General features: G+C 39.0%; 1 protein-coding gene across 4 annotated transcripts in view; it reads right to left on the reverse strand.

Moving 5' to 3' along the window:
• The window catches only part of plppr5b (phospholipid phosphatase related 5b), a 152,151-nt gene that overhangs the window by 60,842 nt on the left and 71,526 nt on the right, over positions 1-19,783 (reverse strand). For all 4 annotated transcript variants that reach the window (XM_062379629.1, XM_062379625.1, XM_062379626.1 and 1 more), the window contains one exon: positions 12,933-13,065. In XM_062379629.1, coding sequence (XP_062235613.1) covers positions 12,933-13,065 — 133 coding nt within the window. The remainder of the gene's footprint in view (positions 1-12,932; positions 13,066-19,783) is intronic.

Below are 19,783 nucleotides of genomic sequence, written 5' to 3' on the forward strand. Positions count from 1 at the left end.
AGTGAATAACTGTTTTAAATATTTGGGTGTACTTATAGCAAGGTCTCTATCAGACACTTTCCCAAAAAATTTTGTCCCACTGCTTGGCAGAGTTAAGGAGGACTTTCATAGATGGTCTACCTTGCCTCTATCGTTGGCCGGTAGGGTGAACCTCATCAAGATGACAGTTCTGCCAAAATTCCTTTACCTTTTCCAGCATATCCCTGTTCTTATCTCAAAAAAGTTTTTTGCTAAATTGGATAAGGCAATATCTAAATTTCTCTGGGCAGATAGACCTGTGCGTATGCAGAAAAGGTTGTTGCAACTTCCTAAGAGCACAGGGGGCCTTGCTCTTCCCAATTTCTTATATTACTACTGGGCAGCCAATATTCACAAGCTCTTGTACTGGATTGATAAACCTGACACCGACCAGCCTGCCTGGGTCCACATTGAAAAGTTGTCATCTCGGGTCTCGCTGCGGTCGTGGCTGTGTTCCCCACTTCCTGTGTCGGCCACTGAAGCCAGTAATAATCCAGTAGTCAAGCAGTCATTTAAGATATGGTTACAATTCAGGAAACATTTTGGCCTGCAGGGTCCCTCTATTCATGCCCCAGTATCCCATAATCACAGTTTTAAACCATCCATTATGGACTCTGCCTTTCATTTGTGGTCGGAGAGAGATGTGGCATCTATCAATGACCTCTACGATAGTGGTAATTTCATGTCCTTCGGTGAACTATCGACTAAATTCGATCTCCCCTCATCTCACCTTTTTTGTTTTTTTCAAATGAGACATTTTGCCCAAAAAAACTACCAAGTTCCCAAACACTCCCCCTAAAACTCTGTTAGATACCCTTCTCATGCTTAACCCCAACCAGAAAGGGAATATTTCCCGAATTTTTAACACGATGGACGCCATTACTTCAGTCTTCCCACAACAAACAAAACATCTGTGGGAGCAGGATCTGGGGCTCCATTTTGAAGAAGATCAGTGGGACAATATCCTTAATTTAGTCCACAGCTCTTCTGTCTGTGCCCGACACGGGCTGATTCAATGTAAACTAATACATAGGACTTACTACACCAATCATAGACTGTCTAAATTCTATCCCAATGTGGCTGACACTTGTAATAGATGCAACCAGTCCCCTGCTGATCTCATACACATGTTCTGGTCATGTCCAAAGCTTAAAGACCTCTGGTCCAAAATATTTGACACCCTTCAAATTGCTTACCATTTTGTGGCCGACCCCCATCCCCTTTCTGCCCTCTTTGGTATCCCACACAACAGCATTTTAACGACTGAGGCTCGACATTCTATGGCCTTTTGCACTCTGATGGCTAGGCGCTTAATTTTGTTAAACTGGAAGCACAGCTTCCCCCCATCCTCGATGGGTTAAGGAAATTGTACACAACTTAAAATTGGAGAAGTTAAGATTCTCCCTCAAGGGCTCTCTGGGGAAATTTGGCAAAATTTGGAACACCTTGTTGTCCATTATGGACTCATTAGATATTACACCTGAGGAGTCGGATATCTGAGTCCTGCTGACGTACCACTACATTTTACATTCCCAGAATGTTAGCTTTTCTTTAATTTACTCTCTTTGTTTTTTGTTTTGTTCCTAATCTTTATTTTTGTTTCTTTTTCTCTTTTCTCTTTTTTTTTTCTTTTTCTTTTTTTTTTCTTTCTTTTCCCTTTACCTAGAGGTAGATAGGGGTGGGATCTCCTACAGGAGAAGGAGGTGTGGGTGGGTATGCGGGAGGAGGGCTGGAGGGTTAACGTAAAATGTAAAAAATTGGAAAAATGTGAGCATTGTAAAATATCTATTTCATGTTCTTACTTTGTATCTCTGTTGCTCAATAAAGAAATTTATAAAAAAAAAGAAAGGAGTCAGCTGAGGTGGTTCGGGCATCTGGTAAGGATGCCCACTGGGCGCCTTCCTTGGGAGCAGTTTCAGGCACGTCCAGTGGGGAGGAGACCTCGGGGAAGACCCAGGACTAGGTGGAGAGATTATATCTCTACACTGGCCTGGGAACGCCTCGGGATCCCCCCGTCAGAGTTGGTCAATGTGGCTCGGGAAAGGGAAGTCTTGGGCCCCCTGCTTGAGCTGCTCCCCCCGCGACCTGACCCCGGATAAGCGGACGAAAAAGAGAATGATGAGAAGGACTCAGCCCATAGTGCAGTTAAACCATGGCTTAATATTTTCTTTTCTTCAAGTTTGCTGTGAACATAGCAGTCAGGCCTCTTATTTCAGAAACAATGAACCGTAACTGTTAGGTTGTCAATAAAAGGTAAGCCTACTACTTATTGCTTTCAGCCAGCTACTCAAACAGACAAGCAACAAAATAACAAACTAACAAAATATACAGGTAAATGTCGGCCTACTTTTAAATAAATTAAACCCAGAACTTTGTAGGGCTATTTCAGTCCTCCCCATATTTGTGGAAAATGTATGAAATAAGAAGTACCCTATTTTGAAATAAATAAAAAAACATATAGCTGCAGCCTAATAGCCTCAAAATATATATTTTAGTTGGCGTAATATTAAAACAAAAAGCGAGAGCAGGTCAGGAGGCGAACACAGTTACTGAAGCTCGATAGAAACCAACTTCTGCTCTGATCAAGAAGCTGAGGCGCTGATCTCTGATCAGCTGAGACCAGAGAAACTCTGTGTTTTCATTGTTTCCATAGTTAAGAAGCAGTCAGTCACTGAGCGGCTGCTTCACGTAAACGAGCTATGATCTCACTGTGTCTCTCTGAGCGAGTGAGCAAGGTCGGGGGGCGGAGCCCCCGGACAGGTGTGCTATCTGGGAGCACACACACACACACACGCACACACACACACACACACACGCACTCACCCGCTCCTGGTGCTTCCTGACGGCCTGATACGATGATGTTTAAAAAATTATTGTGACTTATTCCCCCACCAACATTTTCGTCTCATCTCGTCTGCGTGTGAAAACATGCAAAAGCGTGTGTCACACGGCGAAAGCGTGAGAGTCGGCCGTTCTGCGTTAATCTCGTGAGAAAAAATTGACGTTGTTAAAATGGGTTTGCGTTAAAGTCGTTAATAACGCGTTTAACTGACAGCACTAATATCTATATATATATATTGACCTAGTTGTCTGTTGACCTATTGAACTGTTGCAAGAAGCAGGACGGTAGGATTAACAAAATACATGTTAATTGTAATGTTCAAACAAAAGCAACACTTTCTATGTACCTCTCCGAATCACTCAAATAAGTGAATCAGCCTCACACAATTTAAAGGATCTTATATGAATTCTGAAAGAAAATGTACAAATGGACAAATATTTTCCCATATAATTTTTTCATTATAAATGACTGATTAAAGCTTATATTGACACTCATTGTCAATATAAGCTGGCATTTGACTCAAAATACTAAAACGGTTTCACTCTACATTGTACAACGACAATTCTGGGTGATTAAACTTCTATTATATTTTGGAATATAGTTATCGAGTAAAGATGTAATTTAGTGTTTTAAGAGACAGTTTCACTGCTTTTGTGTTTCATGCTGCACTTGGTCCAACCGAAGCAAACTGCAGACATGAAAGAGTTCTAAGATCTACACTTGCAATGCCTTTTTTTTGTTTGTTTGCTTTGTGCTTAGATATATTATATTATTAACTTAAATTATCTTGAAGCAATAAGCACAACAAACCCACAGTAATAAAATAAACAATGTACAATGGGTAAGAAGATGTCCCATAATGTTCCTAAATAAAACCCATAGTTTTTAGATTTTTTCAGAAGGTACATTTGATCAATATGTAACATCCTTCAAATACTTTTTTCAACTGCAAATGAAAACAGGGTCTAAGATCTTTATGATATTTTTGAATCATTGTATTGTCTTCACAGCTCTTTTGTAGTCAGCCAGCATATGTGCTTCACAACAGCACCATCATTAGAACAGACATTTTCCTGTTCACAGTTAAAACTGCCGAAAAGCTTTGCCAGTGGGAATCATTACAGAACTTAGTCTTTGAGTACTGATATTAGCCCAATTGTTTTTGCAGTGGCAACAAAAAAGAAAGTGGAGAGGCAGAGCAGTGACTTAAACATCAAGCAGCCAAAAAATGCCTGTCACTCACGAGTTACTCAGTGATAAATTCATGATATCTTTCTACTAATTCAGCCATCTCTGTCTGTCTGGGACTTGTATACCTCGACATTCCGTCATCTTATCGGCTTCACACTTCCCATGTGTATGTCATGGGCCCAATTTGGAAGTGCAAATTTGGTGTGATTGGGAGACGAGATATGTTAAAGACAAATCGAGCCATCTCCTCCGGCTTTCCACACATTCTTTAAGTTTACAAAATCAGTTGTTATTGGCCAGTTTGAGTTTACACCTGCCGAATCACACTGTTTGTGAGAATCGAGCTGAATGCGCACAGCCATGAAGAAAGATATTGATCATTACGTTGGTGTGTACGCGAGTTAGCAAAAAAAAAGAGAGAGAAAAGTGAGCAGCGGAGAGTGTGTGTGTGTGTATGTGCGTGTGTGTGTACATTTCCACTGTATTATTAAACGTTGAATGAACAGATGAACAGTACCTTCAGTCAGTGGGGGTGGGGCAGCAGCGTGCTAACAGGCTGACATGAAGTCTGCAGACTGAGTTGAAAATGTCTTCTTCTTGGTCCTCAAATAATCAGCACAGAATAACAGTTGGTAGCTTATAGGCCGAAAGTCCTACCACATCATTTTAGTATTTTTATATATTGCAATAGACTCTGAGACACAGATATTCATAAGTGCTGATCTCTTTCATGGCAATGTTCATAGAACCTTACTCTCTAGCTATTTGTCAACAAAACAAAAGCAAAACCTTTGTTTTTGTTACCGCTGATATACACAGCTTATATTTTTGAAAAGTTGTGAATTTGTGTCTGAAGACAGACCCATGAAATAGGCAAGAAGCAATGTATCAAAAAACACCAGTTCAGTAGATCATTAAAACTTATAAATGAACGGAAAAAAATATAGCAAATTCAATTACATTTTCTGAAAAATATAGCATTGCAATAAAAGAGAATGCGGTTAATCATCGACAATCGACGGGTTGGTGCAGATAAACCAGGCTGGATGAATGCAAAATGTTCTAACATTTCAGCACTCAGCACCATTAACTATATTCAAAGCTCGGCACGAAACATCCAGCAGGCATACAATATAAAGTTACCGTAAATTATAGGCCTGTTTGAGGAGGACTCACTCAAGTAGGTCCAGAGCATTAGATCAGGCAGTGCACTTGAAAAGAAAAGTTCCCAGGTCCCAAATAATAATAATAAAATGCTCTATGTCAATGATTGATTTAACTGATTGATTCCACCTAAAGTTACATTTTAATGTGAAGTAGGACATATCTAAGGTTTTATTTTAGAATATATTTTCAAGGAATTTTCAATGGTGAAATTTCTTATCAAAATATGTGACAATGAAGTTAATGTACAAGTTACAAGCACAAATTTGACCTTGTCACCTGAGCTGACTAGCAAATCAGTCCATGACAATCCAGACAGATGAAGACAAACTGTCAAATCAGAAAGAGTGAAGAAGAAGCACATCTACACTTCCTTCGATTGGCAAATTCTTTCCAGGCCTTTACCAACTGCTAACCTTAGCCTATGATGCTACAAACTTGACATGAGGAGTTTGATTATGAACAACATGGGCCTCCAGTGAATTATATCCAAATTGTTATTTAAAATATTTTAAATGTTTAATATGTGTTTTGAGTAGTCAGACCGTTTCCCATTCAAAAGTCCACTTACGAAACATGGACTCTTGCTCACTACTTCTGTCGGCATTTGCACGAGTGCACATTTTAATAAAAGATTTAATTTCTAGGAATACTGCACTGGAGTGTGACATCACACTCTACACACATATTTTTGTGGCTTACATGCAGACTTACCCTCTTTCTACTGACTGGGAAGGAATCACATGACACCTCCCTGACACCTAGCTCATGAAAAAGGTGTCAAACTGTCATTTGTGATTCTTTGGTGTCCAACTAATGTCTAGCTATCTCTTGGCAAATCAATGATCACCATAATCGATCCATCTCAACAGACAATATAGTTAAGTAGTATGTGTGGTCTGAATATTAGTTTTCACAAATTCTGTCCACAGAATTTGTGAAAACTCCACAATAAACGCTGACCTATGAAATAGGCAAGAAGTAATGTATCAAAAAATGAAAACTTGAGAATGATTTGTGTGAGGATTAACACGGAGGCAGTGCTGTTGAAGAAAAATAGTCTTTACTAATAGAACTGGTGCACTTTTTAACTTTAAACTAACTGATGTGTTTTCCCGAGGGGCTGGCCTCACGTCTCTGTGAATGTTCGTGTTACGTAAACTATTTTACATAATGTCACTGACAGAGGGGGCTGTGCATGAACCGCCCAAATCTAAAGTTCAATAAGCAAAGCCTTAAAATGAATAAAGGTAAAAAGCACACAGCTGATGTTGAGTGTGTGAGCGCACCACGACCCTCGGCTGTGTTCTAAATTTAAATCTTTCTCAAACAGCGCAGCCCTGTGAGTCATTATGCAAAACAACGTCAGGCCTAAGTGAGAGGGGAGTAGAGATGCGAAATTGGCCGGGCTCACATGATCTGCGCTGCTCTCCAGCAGATGTAAAATCCGGCAACAAGCGTGCCCAAGCGTACATATTGATTTGCATGAATGCACACATTCAGGCACACAAACACAGAAACACAAAAAGGTTAAGCATGCAGATTAGACATGGCACGTGTGAATACTTGCACACTAGGCAATTTTGGACCACACACATATTTTGTCTTATTATTCCGGATTAACCTTTGATCAAATCTTCCAGAATATGTGACCAATATATTCACTGCACACATATGTCATGACAGTAAACTCAGAAACGCAATCTTTCGCCTTGAGATGGTCAGTGATGTCATATGTAACACACATCTGTTCTTTCTCCCATCTGCTTCCCCATCTGTTTGGATGTGATGTTTCATCCTCGTGTTTGTAACTTATGTCACTCTGCAACGCATCCGTTTCAAGTATTTATCCATTCTTCATCGTTGTGTTTGTAATGGAGAAGTACAAGACGTAATATATTATCTATGTTCAAATACTCTCCAGGAACACAGCAAACTTCACACAGCCTAAGGCACTGATTATTAATAATTAATAATTAAGAGGAATGATGTGCAATAACTACATTCAGAAATCATTGCTTTAAAAAATGCATGCAAAGTCACACACTGGATCTACAGAGGCTATGATATGCAGCTGCCTTAAAGTCAGTTATCATATAAACAATACACACATAGAGGAAGGTTTTCAGGTACGCATCCTACAATTTATATATATTACAATGAATCGGTAAATGGTTTGATAAAATTTCTTATGAACCACTCAAAGTCACATTCACTCAAACATTCATTTCAATACACTGTGTTTGTTCTATGTTTACGGTCATGTTCATGCTGTATACTCACATGGGGTCAGTTTAACGTTTCTGGGATCATTTTGCTTGGTGGCTGGTAGAAAGTCAGAAACTGACTCAAACATTTGCTTTCTGACATTCAGCTCCTCTGGAAAATTTCTGGATGAATTCAGTGCATGTCTGAAAGCAGCTTCAGTTTATTCTTAATCCAGTACCTCATTTAACCTCAATCGTCCAATAACTTTGAGTGTGGGTTCAGATGTCATATGACTTGGGGAGAAGAGAATAGTTTTCATTACAGAAAAACCCTAGCTTTCCCATAGTCGGATCCAGTATCTGTGCAGGCCTGCTAACCTGGAAACTGCAAGTCAGCACTATATGTAGTTATTTATGATAATAGTCAGTGTTTCTATACGTTTAACATATATACATTTACACTAGATTAGAGCATATTCACAAGAGCCCTGCTAGTATAGTCCCACTCACACTGCAATTTAACATTCCGGGCCAGAGCAAAGTTGTGGAATCGAAACACTCTGGAATCATTGGTTGAGAGTGGTTATGACATGTTGTGGTCCACTTCTCGAATAAAGACATCTGTTATGATTATGTATTTGTCATAGTGGAAACACTGGCGATAGTGATTTATATGGTGAAAAACAGTTTCAATCAGGCCTCCCATGTGCTATTTTGTAATGAACTGAGCCTTTAATCTTGAGCTCAGTAAAGCCTGACCTTGAAGTTTTTACTCTTTTTATAATCTTGCTTAAGCAGCAGTAGCATGCACCATACACAGAGAGGCAGAGGGATGCTCTTTGTTGCAAAATTCATTTCAAACCAAAATGGTGGACTCATCAAAGTAAGTGATTAAATTGTGAAGATATTGTTAACATACACTTTTACTCAGAAGGTTAAAAGCAAACAGTAAGGTAAATAAATACAATTTAAAGAAAAATAGCTTGGTGTGTGCTAGTTTCATCTCTATAGCTGGACTGTTTGGTTGGTTTATCTATCTGTCAGTCTGAGCCAACTGTGGTAATTGCCCCAAGTTAAGAAAGAAAACAATAGTGTGTGGGGTCAACAACAATAAGAGTGGAGACAAAGATTAATGCAGAGGAGAGAGAAACAAAGAGCCAAAGAAATTCTGAGATAGGCTATTGTAAATAGCCGGAGAGTGATTGAGTATCAGAAGACTACTGTAGCTGTGGAAATAACACACTTTTCTTGCCTATTTACAGTGATTAAGGGAAACTGTAAGTGCGTGCTCGTGGTAAAAAAGATGGTGTCACTAGACGAGAGGACGCCTTTGCTGACTGGAGAGGACCATGTTCTGGCAAATTTTTCCGGGGTCTTTATAGCTGCTGACTGGTTTATCGTCATCGTTGATTCATACTTCTTCTCCAGGACCAGGGCTATTGCAGAATAAGATTCAGACCGCCACATGCCAAAGCAACACACAGATCTGCATTATTTTTGTTTTGTTTTGGCCCACGTTTGGGATTTTTGCTGTTTTCAACATTGAAACTAATTAAACTGGTACAGCATTTTATGCATAAATGTTGTGCGAGGTCAGTGAGGGAGGTTAGGGACTACACACAGGAGTCGTAATTAAACATATATTGCACTGATTCATAATGCTAGTTAGACTAAATGAGGCTCAAGCCTTTTGGAATAAATCTTTGGGGAAATATTCTCTACCCGACTCTTTGGATTGTCTCTGACTTTTAATTATATATCCCTGCTAGAAAGTTGAGCGTCTACATAGCTGCATCCATACTTGGCTCGAAGGGTTTTAAATTAATTCAAAGGGTTTCAAAGACATTTAAATGAATGTAAAAACCATGTTTTCTGTCTCGTCATCACATCTCAACCAAATTCTGAGCCTATCGGACATTTTAGAAAGATGTAAGTGCAGGCCTACTTCAAGTTTTTTTAAATCCTCATTTTCTGCATCTTACATTTTTTCAGGTTTAAGGAATCAGCCCTGAATAAACAAACATTAGGTTTACAATGAATCTCTTAGGTTGCCTCATTCCATCAGTCATCTGCTGTACAGGGGGAGCAGGCAGGTTCAATATATGCCCGCAGTTCGAGCCCTGCAGAGTCCTGTAGTCCTTTTACTGTATTGCTCTACGATCATCTGGCTCCAAGATCTTTGAAATAATGCTCTCTGATCCCACACGCACACAAATCCCTCCGCAAATAAGTCAAATTAACTCAGGAAGCCTGGCTCCAAGGCTCTGAGAGAAGCATGCAAGTATCAGCCTCAGAAAAGAGCTTGGCAGCACAAGGAGAACCGATTGCTCAACATAGCGCAGCAGAGTAGCTGGATCAAACGTACCATAAAACACACAGGCAGACATACTGTATGTAATTGGATATCCGGATTGTGTATGTTAAATAGCGCTTTGTAATTTGGCATAACCACTGTTGCAAATGCTGCTATAGAGAGGCACTGACAGCTCACCACAGACCCATTAGCTGATGTTCGTAAAGAGAGGCAAATCCTGCATCTCTTATGCAGTTTGCTTCAGTGAGCTGCGAGCTTTGATTTGAGACAGGAGCACTTCTCTGCATCAGCTCCCCAAACATTAAAAAGACAACTGGCTGCATGTCTAAAATAGAGATTTGCAGAACAAATTCTGAGGTTAAGTGCCTCAGATGCGGTATGACATCAGCACCTAGTGCAAAAATACTTTTGTAGGAAATTTTATGAGTATGGTTCACTCCATCATTCCTGACATTTTACTCACCAACGTAATTGCTCAGATAAGCACCATCACAACGACAACATTCAATATTTCATGAAACATGAGCAGAAAGGTTATATACAAACCATTGAACCTTTGGCACCAATAAGGAAGCTAATGATTCCCCATTGCACAGTAAGATTACATGAGTCTTGCTGTGATGAATGTCTGACGGTAACCTGAGGGCCTAAGATACAAACCATGTTACCTGTTATTTGTCAGGTTGCACCTTTAACAGAAGCCGCATACATACTTACAGTATGTGTCCTGAATAACCCGGGATTAAGTTAAACAACCATTGGAGCCCAGCCACTTTCAGGAAGAAACTCACTTTGGCCTCATTAATCTCATTGTTTCACTAACTATACACTTACATCGACCACATTGGTGAACTGAAATGTAAAGTGAAATAATAAGGATGGCTACTTATGAGGCAATTCCACAACAAATACAATTTCTTACTCTACTCTATGTGACTCTGACTATCTTTTTCTTAAATTATTGTTTTCCAGCAGCAGAAAAGATGGGATTATGAATTTCCTTTAAGGAGGGTCAATAAAGGTAATTGACTGTGGTTATCTATCACTGTTGAAGAAATAAAGATACAAATAAAACAGGTTAAGGTGTCTATCTTCCTTCCTTCTGCTTTGCAGGAAAAACTGGAAGACCCTTTAAAACTGCCATCAATTACCGCTGAGACGTAAGCCTTATTCAGATATAACAGTGTGCCAGTGTGTAATACATGATAGCCAATTCCAGTCTCTTAGGGATGTAAGGAGCTTTAGCCTGGAATGAGAGGCCTGCGAACGTTAACGAGCAGTGGGAATGACATGCTGGATGTGTAAATGTGAGGGTAAGGCAAGGCCACCAAGTGGATTACCCTTTAGGGATCTAGGTAATAATCCTCTTCCACAGCTTTATCTGCTGCTCTCACTTCAGGATAAGAGAGGAAGAGGAGAGGCTGATATTGTTGTATAGGGTCTGACACACTGAGAGGCTGTGCGTGTTTATTATGCTGTTGTACCTGCTGGACAATCACCAAGCACACAAATGTGCCCGCATTGTGCATATGAAAATGTTTGTTTAAAAACCGCCATGGTTTCTCTTATATTGACAGGTGTAGACAGGCACGTGCACAGACATTTTGGGGGGCAGGTGCTCAAACCCTAAAAGAAGGGCACCCATCGCCAAAATTATTCATGAAATTAAAAATAATAATAAATGAATAAATAAAAAACACAGTAGGATATATTCAACTTATATATTTATTTTTGTTAACAAACTTACTCAAATTGTGCGCTAGTGGGCGCCGCGGAGCGTGTTGGGGCGAAATTCTTACAAGAACTCAGATAAATGCCCCTGTCAGATATCAAAACACATTTGGGGGGAATTGATGACAGAAAGAGTCATTTTTATTGTTAATTATTGATGAATGAAGAAAAAATTGGGCTCCAGCAAAGGGTACTTTTCTCATCCAGGGTCAGATGAATTTTCCCCAAAGAGGTTTTTTGTCATTTCCGTTAGATTTGATTATACTAAGGTATGTTCAAATGTTACATTTATCTGGCAGATTTGGGTTTTAGTTGTAATTTGATGCTGTAAAACAGTGTGAAGCGTCATGATTGACCCCTGAGACTGACACAACTCAGTGCATGTATCAGAGGCACATTGCTACCACAGCTCCATCCCTGATGGCTACTGAGCAGAATCTGGCTCCAAATTATGTCTTCGGCACAAGATCGCAGTGTATGTATCTGGAATATTTTAGCTTAATTCTAGCTCTTAGGAAGAATATATAAAATAGCAGCAACATGAATATCACCATCTTGTTCATTTTTTGTTTAAAGTATTATTCAGCAGAACCACTTAATATTGCTTATCTGAATTTGATGAATAGCAGTTCACTTGAAAAGGTGTGGGTTCAAGAGATTGAATGATTAACATAACGGATTACACTAAATTGCTTTATAAGGATGCCCGTGTTTCCCAATTAGTGAGCAGATTTAATTCACAAAAATGTCACTCAAATTAAAAAGCCATGCTAAAAGTTGGCCTTTTGGAAAACAGCGGATAACCTCATCACATTTTAACAATGTCAGTGACATAAGCTGTGCCACTATATAACTGAACTATGACAGTGATAGAGAAAAAATAAGACAAAATGTGTTGTGAAAGTAAACTGGTCTGTGACTAATATGGGAGGTGGTCAGGAAAATGAGACAGATAATTCTAAATATGAGACAAGATGTCTCAATGTGCAAGCAAATAAAGAACATTTTTTCTATTAAAACTAAGAGCAGTTCGGTTGCAGTAATGCAATAAATTCGAAACCCAGTAAATAAAAAGTTAAGTAAATATATGGTAGCAAAGTGAATAAATAGCCAAAAAGGATTAAAGACCTTAGAAATAACCCCCCTTCACAATTGAACACAATTATCTGCTGCCTTTCAGGAAATGATGCAAATCTGCTTACTGGTCTGATCAGCAACACGGTCAGCCTCCATGATAACTAAGCAAGTAAGGTCATGAATAAACCTGCAAGACCGTGGGAGGAAAACCAGTCTGAGAAACATTGGAAATTGTTCTCATCCCACGTAGATGGTTGAGTGTTTCTTCTGTGAGTGTAGACATTCACAAAAATGCTTCAGGTAAACTCAACTATGTGTCCAAAAACAGTGAAAACAAAACAGATGTAGTTTGCAGTAATCACAAACAATACAGCATCCTGAGACTTACCAAGGAAGCGGAAGGTCCTGCGCACTAGTGGGTTGAGGTAACAGCAGTCCCCAGTGGCTACTGTCTTCTCTGAGCGATCAAACTCTTTGGATGTGTACTGGACCAGGAACAGCACTGTCTCGGTTATTGTGATCTGGTAGGAACAAGGGCCAGAGACACAGGGGAAGAATTCAGATGGGCTGAGTTGCCTTTGTTTCTCACACTCTGTAACACAGCTTAGACCTTGAGTGACTTGTTTTGTCAGCAGACTGTAATAGAACCGACGATAATTAAATTTGTGTGCTCCATTAAATTAATATGTGAGTCATTCATAACAATTTTAACCTAATTTTCTTTCAGCTGCAAAACTGCTGGTAGAAAAAATAGAAATTGTTTGAAATGACATAAAAGCATAATACAAATTGATAAGTGGGCTTTATATCTAAATTCAAAAAGTACACGGTTTAGCAATTCAATAATGCTTTGTTGAGCACAATGGAATGGCTAAGACATCGCTCGTAGCCACCAAGGAAAACATATTTATGAAGAAGACATGAGAGGTCACAAGAGCTGAGGAGCTGATGATAACAGATCCTCAGGTAAGGCCAAAGGGATTCTCCATTCTCTGACCCCTCTTGCTCTCTCATAATCCAAACTCTGAATTCCTGCAAATGGTGATACAATTGTCTAAGAGGACCAATTGGTCAGAAGTTGGTGCTTTTATACATTATAATCGTATCTACAACACAACATCCATCGAGTTTGGTGTGCAGCATAAATTAGCACGGTGATATACAGAGCTACGAAGTGTTCCACAAAAACTAAGGGTTAAACCGGAAGTTATCTAGACGTGCAGTCTGAGCCGGGGAACCCCCAACCTTCTGGTTAGTACACAATCCTCTCAACCTCCTGAGTAAACCAGGCCAGTTTGATAGAAACCAATTACTTACTGTCTGTTGGTATAACAAAGGAAAGGTACAGTGATCTCCTTCTTTTACCCATTATCCAACCTAGCTGTGCTTTGTTTAAAGACAGACAGAAAGATAGTATCATATGCATGATGAACTAAATTGACTGTTTACCAAACATTGTTTAAAAATATGAGATCATGAAATGTAGTCTGTATTAATGCTTCATCTTCAGCTGGTATATAATTGTCTGTGTTACCAAAAGTCAGTGCAGTGTCAATATGTGACAGCTGCTGCACAGCCAACAGCTCCGTGATTTGCCAATCCCACCTGACACAACCGCCACCCGTCCTTCAGACTGCAGCCACCAGGGATCTCACACATATTCACATTCACCACTACAAGATTTACTTCATCACCAGAGGCTCCAAGATCAGAAATTGCTCAGTATTACCGGACCCAATGTCTTTAAGCAGTCGAAATGTGAGAGACCAGCACTGAAAGCTACTGCCGATGGGAGTTCAGCCCAGCCACCAACCGTCAAACAACCTTACCAACACAAAGTAACTACCTACTTATATCCATTAAAATGGAGACCGACGCGTGCATTTTCTAACAATGTGAAATACGAAACCATAACTGATAATGTTGCTGCATGAAAAGAGGACATTGACAGCACACAGCACACAGCAGACAACAGGTATTCAGTCTGGGGTGAGATACATTCTCGTATACTCTGTAATATTATCACTAATGACCAGAGAATCATAGGTTCCTTTGCAGCAGCTTCCCTTCTTCTCCACTTACATTGTGCACACGCAGGCGGGAATGATGTGTGAGTCAGTTACTATGGTAACGTGGATGCTCTGTGTCTCTGTTGCTCTGAAACTTTCGTATGATTTTCAAGAACAGGTTATTGAATTGAGATCTTGTTTTATCCTTTTCTGCCCACGATCTTTGGAACAGTCACCGTTTCAACATTAATTATTGTCAAACTATCAAAAATTTAAAAACTAATTTAAGGTTCTACCTTTTTATCCTTGCTTTTCATTTAGAATGATTCTGTTACTGTAATTTTTTGTCATTACCTCCAGGTTATGTCTTTACCCCTGTCCATTGAAGGAAGAATGGAAAAGGGAACAAGTATCCATTTAATTGGGTTTTTTTCCCCACTTTTACATTATTATTATTATTATTATTCTTTAAGGTTTTTACCAGCAATGTGTTGATCTTGATGAAAAAAAACCCACATGAAATTGTATTATATGGTGCAGTGTGATTGGATTTAATAACCCTACAAGGAACCTTTTATTTTTATTTTGGTGCCTCTGAGGACTAACGCTGTAGTGTTTCCACTGTCTCCCGTCGTAAAAAAACCTTGGTCTAGCCAGCATGTGCACTTGTTTTGGAAGAAGTGAAAAGGATGCAGGATGCATAACGATGAGGTCATGTATCTTTTTTTACTATATGATTGTTATTGTTCATTTTTCTGGGAAATTCAAATTGTTTTGACTTTTGACCCTGAGCAGTTTGAGATCTGTTGATTGCTGCTACGATAGTCACGTATTCTGGGTGCTGTTTGTTGATGACGTCATGCAGCTTTTCAAGAGCTACCTGAGCCTTAGCTTGTGGGAGTCCATAGTGCCATAATTGTTGTTATGGTGAATTTCCTTGAAAGGAAGAACAGTCTGCTCTTACTGTGAGGAGCTCTAGGTCGGTGCATCAGTGTTTGCAAACATTGTCCATGGCTGTGCACCAGCTGTTGTTCATATGAACACACACAGCTTCTCCTCTGCTCTTATGCTCCCTCCTTATATCTGCCTGGGCTTATAGTTTATATAAGAGGCACGATTTCTTCCTGATTGTCTAATTTTCTGTTTTTGGTTATAAAGCTGCAGCAATATTAAGATTAGACTGTTTCATAACCAGTAAAACACTTTTGACTTTAAAAACTGTATTTCTATTTTTGGCTTTAGCATTGATTTTGATTGCACATCTAATTATTATCCATACTAGTTTTGTATTTATTTTACTTAGATTTTAAAACACTAACATGTTATATAAATTTACTGACTGGAGTTGACTAACTCATCTAGACTAGTGCAGATGTTGGGTTTTTAACCCTGAATTAGCTGGAATAGCCTATGTGTACTAAACTGGGCTTCTATCAGAGAGCACTTATAGTCACCAGGTTGAGTTCAAATTCTTTTAGTTTCTGAGCAAAGAAATAGCCAATTCAATTGGTTAGTCTCTTAATTCCAATGCTGACACGGCAAAAAAGTTGATACCCAGAAAACTTTCTGGGTATCTGACATGAGGACATCAATCTCCAACCTCAGAAAGTTCTTCTTTTTACCCTTTCATGCCATTTTCATGAATGTGTAATGATCATCTGCCTTCCCTAATTTACCCAATTGAAGAATGTACTGAAAGGAGTTTTTAGAGAACTGTTGCCATATGAAAAGATGTGTAACAAGGTGAACAGGGAAGAACTGAACAGGGAAGAAGTCTGTCTTTGGTCAGGTGGGATACTGCATACTACGTGGGACTACAACCAAGGAATCTTGCATTTGTGTGCGGATTATAACAAATTGGATTACTTCCACAGGATTACCAGATCGTGGGTCACTAATGCCGACTGGACTGCGTTGAGACTTTTTCCCCTGTAAATATTATTTCACCTTAGTTTGGTAAATCATTCACTGGACTACTTTGTTTATAAATGTTGTTTTCTGTACTTTCTGTTAACCCGTGAAACTATTGTGCTTTTTTTGAGACCTGTTTTGTTTTCAATAAAGGTATTGCTGCCCGACCTTGGTGTTAAAGTGCTGACCGGATAGGGTTTGATTTAATGTGCTTGGGTTTTATTATAAATTGTTGGGCCTTATTATACAGTGTTTACCTATGAAACTGTGTTTTTTCGTTAATTGATAATTTTACCTTAGTCACTGTGAGGCAAACCCAGAGGTTTTTTCCATACTTTAAGATTTTCTAACCATTTTGTGTTACCAGGTATCAGACATTGACTTAACAGGAGTCAGATCCTGGTAACCAGTGTTGTGCATGAACGAGTTCAAAAGAACGCGTTCATTGAACACGTTCGTTTTTATGAGAATGATGAACTGAGCGCAACTCAGAAAAATAATGAATTTGAACAGTTAACACGTTCATATTATCTGAGGTCTAGCTAAAACGTCAGGGAATGTTTTACTTTTTCTGAGGAGAGATGCTGTCTAACGCCGGGTTTTCACCAGACGCCGAAGCCACGGGCCGCACCGCGCTGGGCAGTGCCAAGGAAAGCTAAGCGCCTTCTACCCGCCCCCCTGTTAAACCTTTGTGCAGTGCAGAAACCAGAAACCATCAGTGCAGGGCGCAGTGCGTCGAGTAAATTTTTTGGGCTCGCCGCGAGCGTATCGAGGCAGGAAACAAACCGAAAATTGATTTTAAACGATATTAATGACATATTTGATATGATATAAATGATCAAATATGCATCACATACTTTGTATTCCCCTTCTGTTGTACTGGAGTTTTAATTTTAATTAATTTTCACAATCACATATTTAAATGTCCCCCTGCCCATCCACTAAAGCAGTCATATAGATAAAAGAGTTTGTACCCAAAACCATTACATTGAACGGGTTACATTCAACAACAAGCGGAGAAAGCAGAATCATGGGCTGACCGGCGCTGAGAAATGCGGGTCCGGTGTGAACAGCCGGGCGCCTCACTTTCCACCTTAAAACTATGAACGTGAACTATTCATTTTAACTTGTATGAACTGAACTTTGAACTAGTTCATGAGAGGTGTGAACGTGCACAACACTGCTGATAACTTATATTAATCCTGTGCAAATGTCACCTAACTTTCAGCTCAGGTGGAAGACCTGAAAACAACTGTACTGAGGTGTATTCATTGATAACAGACTAACTTGTATGTAAGTATGGGATAAAAGAGGTTGCAATGTTGAGGAGTGACAGATGAAAGCAGTTGAAAAGTTCTTTGACCTGACAACTGACAGCTAATGAAGTGTCCGTTTAGTCGGAGATTAAAGCCATTGACATGTAAGAAAAGTGACAGATGGCTGCAGTTGCACAAATGTCAGTTGAAGTGAGAGCCCTGCTTTCTCCTGTACATGAAGGCCCTCAGAGAAATAAGTAAGCAACCGAATGTGCAACATCTTACTCTAGAGATAACCTTCCCAAATCTTCTCTATTGATAACATTTGATTGGTTGCTGTATTTTAAAGATAAAAGGGGAGATGAAACAGAGATCGTTAAAGAGCATTTAATCTATCTAATAACTCCAGAAATATCTGTCCGTCTGTCCATCTGGCATGTTCAAAATTGATTATTTATTTCAGACATGACGTGAAAAAGTAGTCCTTTCTCCCTGCACAATAACATTTGCATCACTAACAATATTTTAAATGAGATGTGATGGTGTCCCTGCTCCCTTGCTGAGATTGTGATATATGTACAAAACAGTTGAGAAAAACATAACCTTTGGAATAATGTTGTTATTTGAATTTATTAGCGAACTCAAATCCATAGCAATATTTAATACAATAAATAACCATTTGAAAAATATGTGTTGCCTTTAATAGGAATGTAATACTAATAACCCCCCAAAAAGAAAGGTGCATTAAGTGCCATAAACAGGTGGCTCCTGGTCTTTAGAATACTGTTTATTAGCCCAAATGTTTGCAACACTTTTCTGATTTCACACTGGTTGTACTAAGGGATTCATATTAGATTTACAGGTTGCCCCTGCTGGAATTAACAGCCTCCTGACCTTGTGTAATGTAAATGTTTCCACTTGGCAGAACACCGAGATGCACCAAGTTTTGTCACAGAGTGCCGCTTAGTGTACCCAATAATGCATGTGATTGTGCAAGCGCGCATGGCGATGTGCAATGGGTACTGAGGCCGGAAGTTGCAACCTACAGAGCTGCCACATATTTAGGCAGTGCAGCATTGATTTAAGTGGGTCAACTGGTAAAGAGTAGATGAAGTAGAGGGATAAAAGTGAGTGAGTCAGATGGCTTTTCTTTTAATGTGTTTAAATTCGCGTCTCATAAACTCTAGAGTGAATCAAACAATCACAAAATAAAGTTCAGTACAGTTCATGTGCTAATAACATTTAACAAATGAGCAACTCCATTCACTATAGTCCAGGCAAAGTAACTCATTTTGGTGCCAAAAATCGAGTTAATTGTAAAAGATTTTTTTTCAGCATAGATCATTTCTATGAGGTGTTCAGAACAACATACTGATTGAATGATTATTTATTTAAGCCTCAGAAAACACTTTGAGGAATAAGACCCTCATTTACAATGGTACCAAGGGTACAATTAAGAGTAAACACATTGAAATAAATAAATAAGAATGAAATAAATATGCATATATATATATATATATACAGTAATACAAGGGAAAAGGTCATAAACAATCATTTTTGTTTATGAACTTGTAATACAAAAAAAGTTACTTTTCATGTATACTTTTACCATGTAAAGTTTTATTTTGGTAGGCGTAAAGGAAAAAATTAAGCCTATTTTGGTGTATTTTGGGCATATTCGATCCGTGTATAGCTCATTTGCATATTCAAATTCATTTTCAAAGAAAGTTATCATACTAAATTTTTTACTTTTCATGGGTACTTTCATTGTGTAAAGTTTTATTTTGATAGAATTAAAGAAAAAAAAAAATCCTATTGGGGCGTATTGTTGCCTGGCCTTATTGGCACATAACTGGGAAATGTTGCTGAACCCTCTGAAAGAAAAAAATACATCTTATAAAAAAGTTGGGTAGTACTTTGCATTATCTGCTTGTCTATGACAGCTAAATATTCCTCTTGACTGGTATTCCAGTCTATTGAGGCCATAACAGCATAGTCTCATCTAGCATGCCTTCAAAGGAAAAGCAGCCCTCAGAATCCAGGTTACTCTAGATAGACTACTG

This window comes from Platichthys flesus, chromosome 21 (assembly GCF_949316205.1).
Source record: "Platichthys flesus chromosome 21, fPlaFle2.1, whole genome shotgun sequence".
Classification (NCBI taxonomy): Eukaryota; Metazoa; Chordata; class Actinopteri; order Pleuronectiformes; family Pleuronectidae; genus Platichthys; species Platichthys flesus.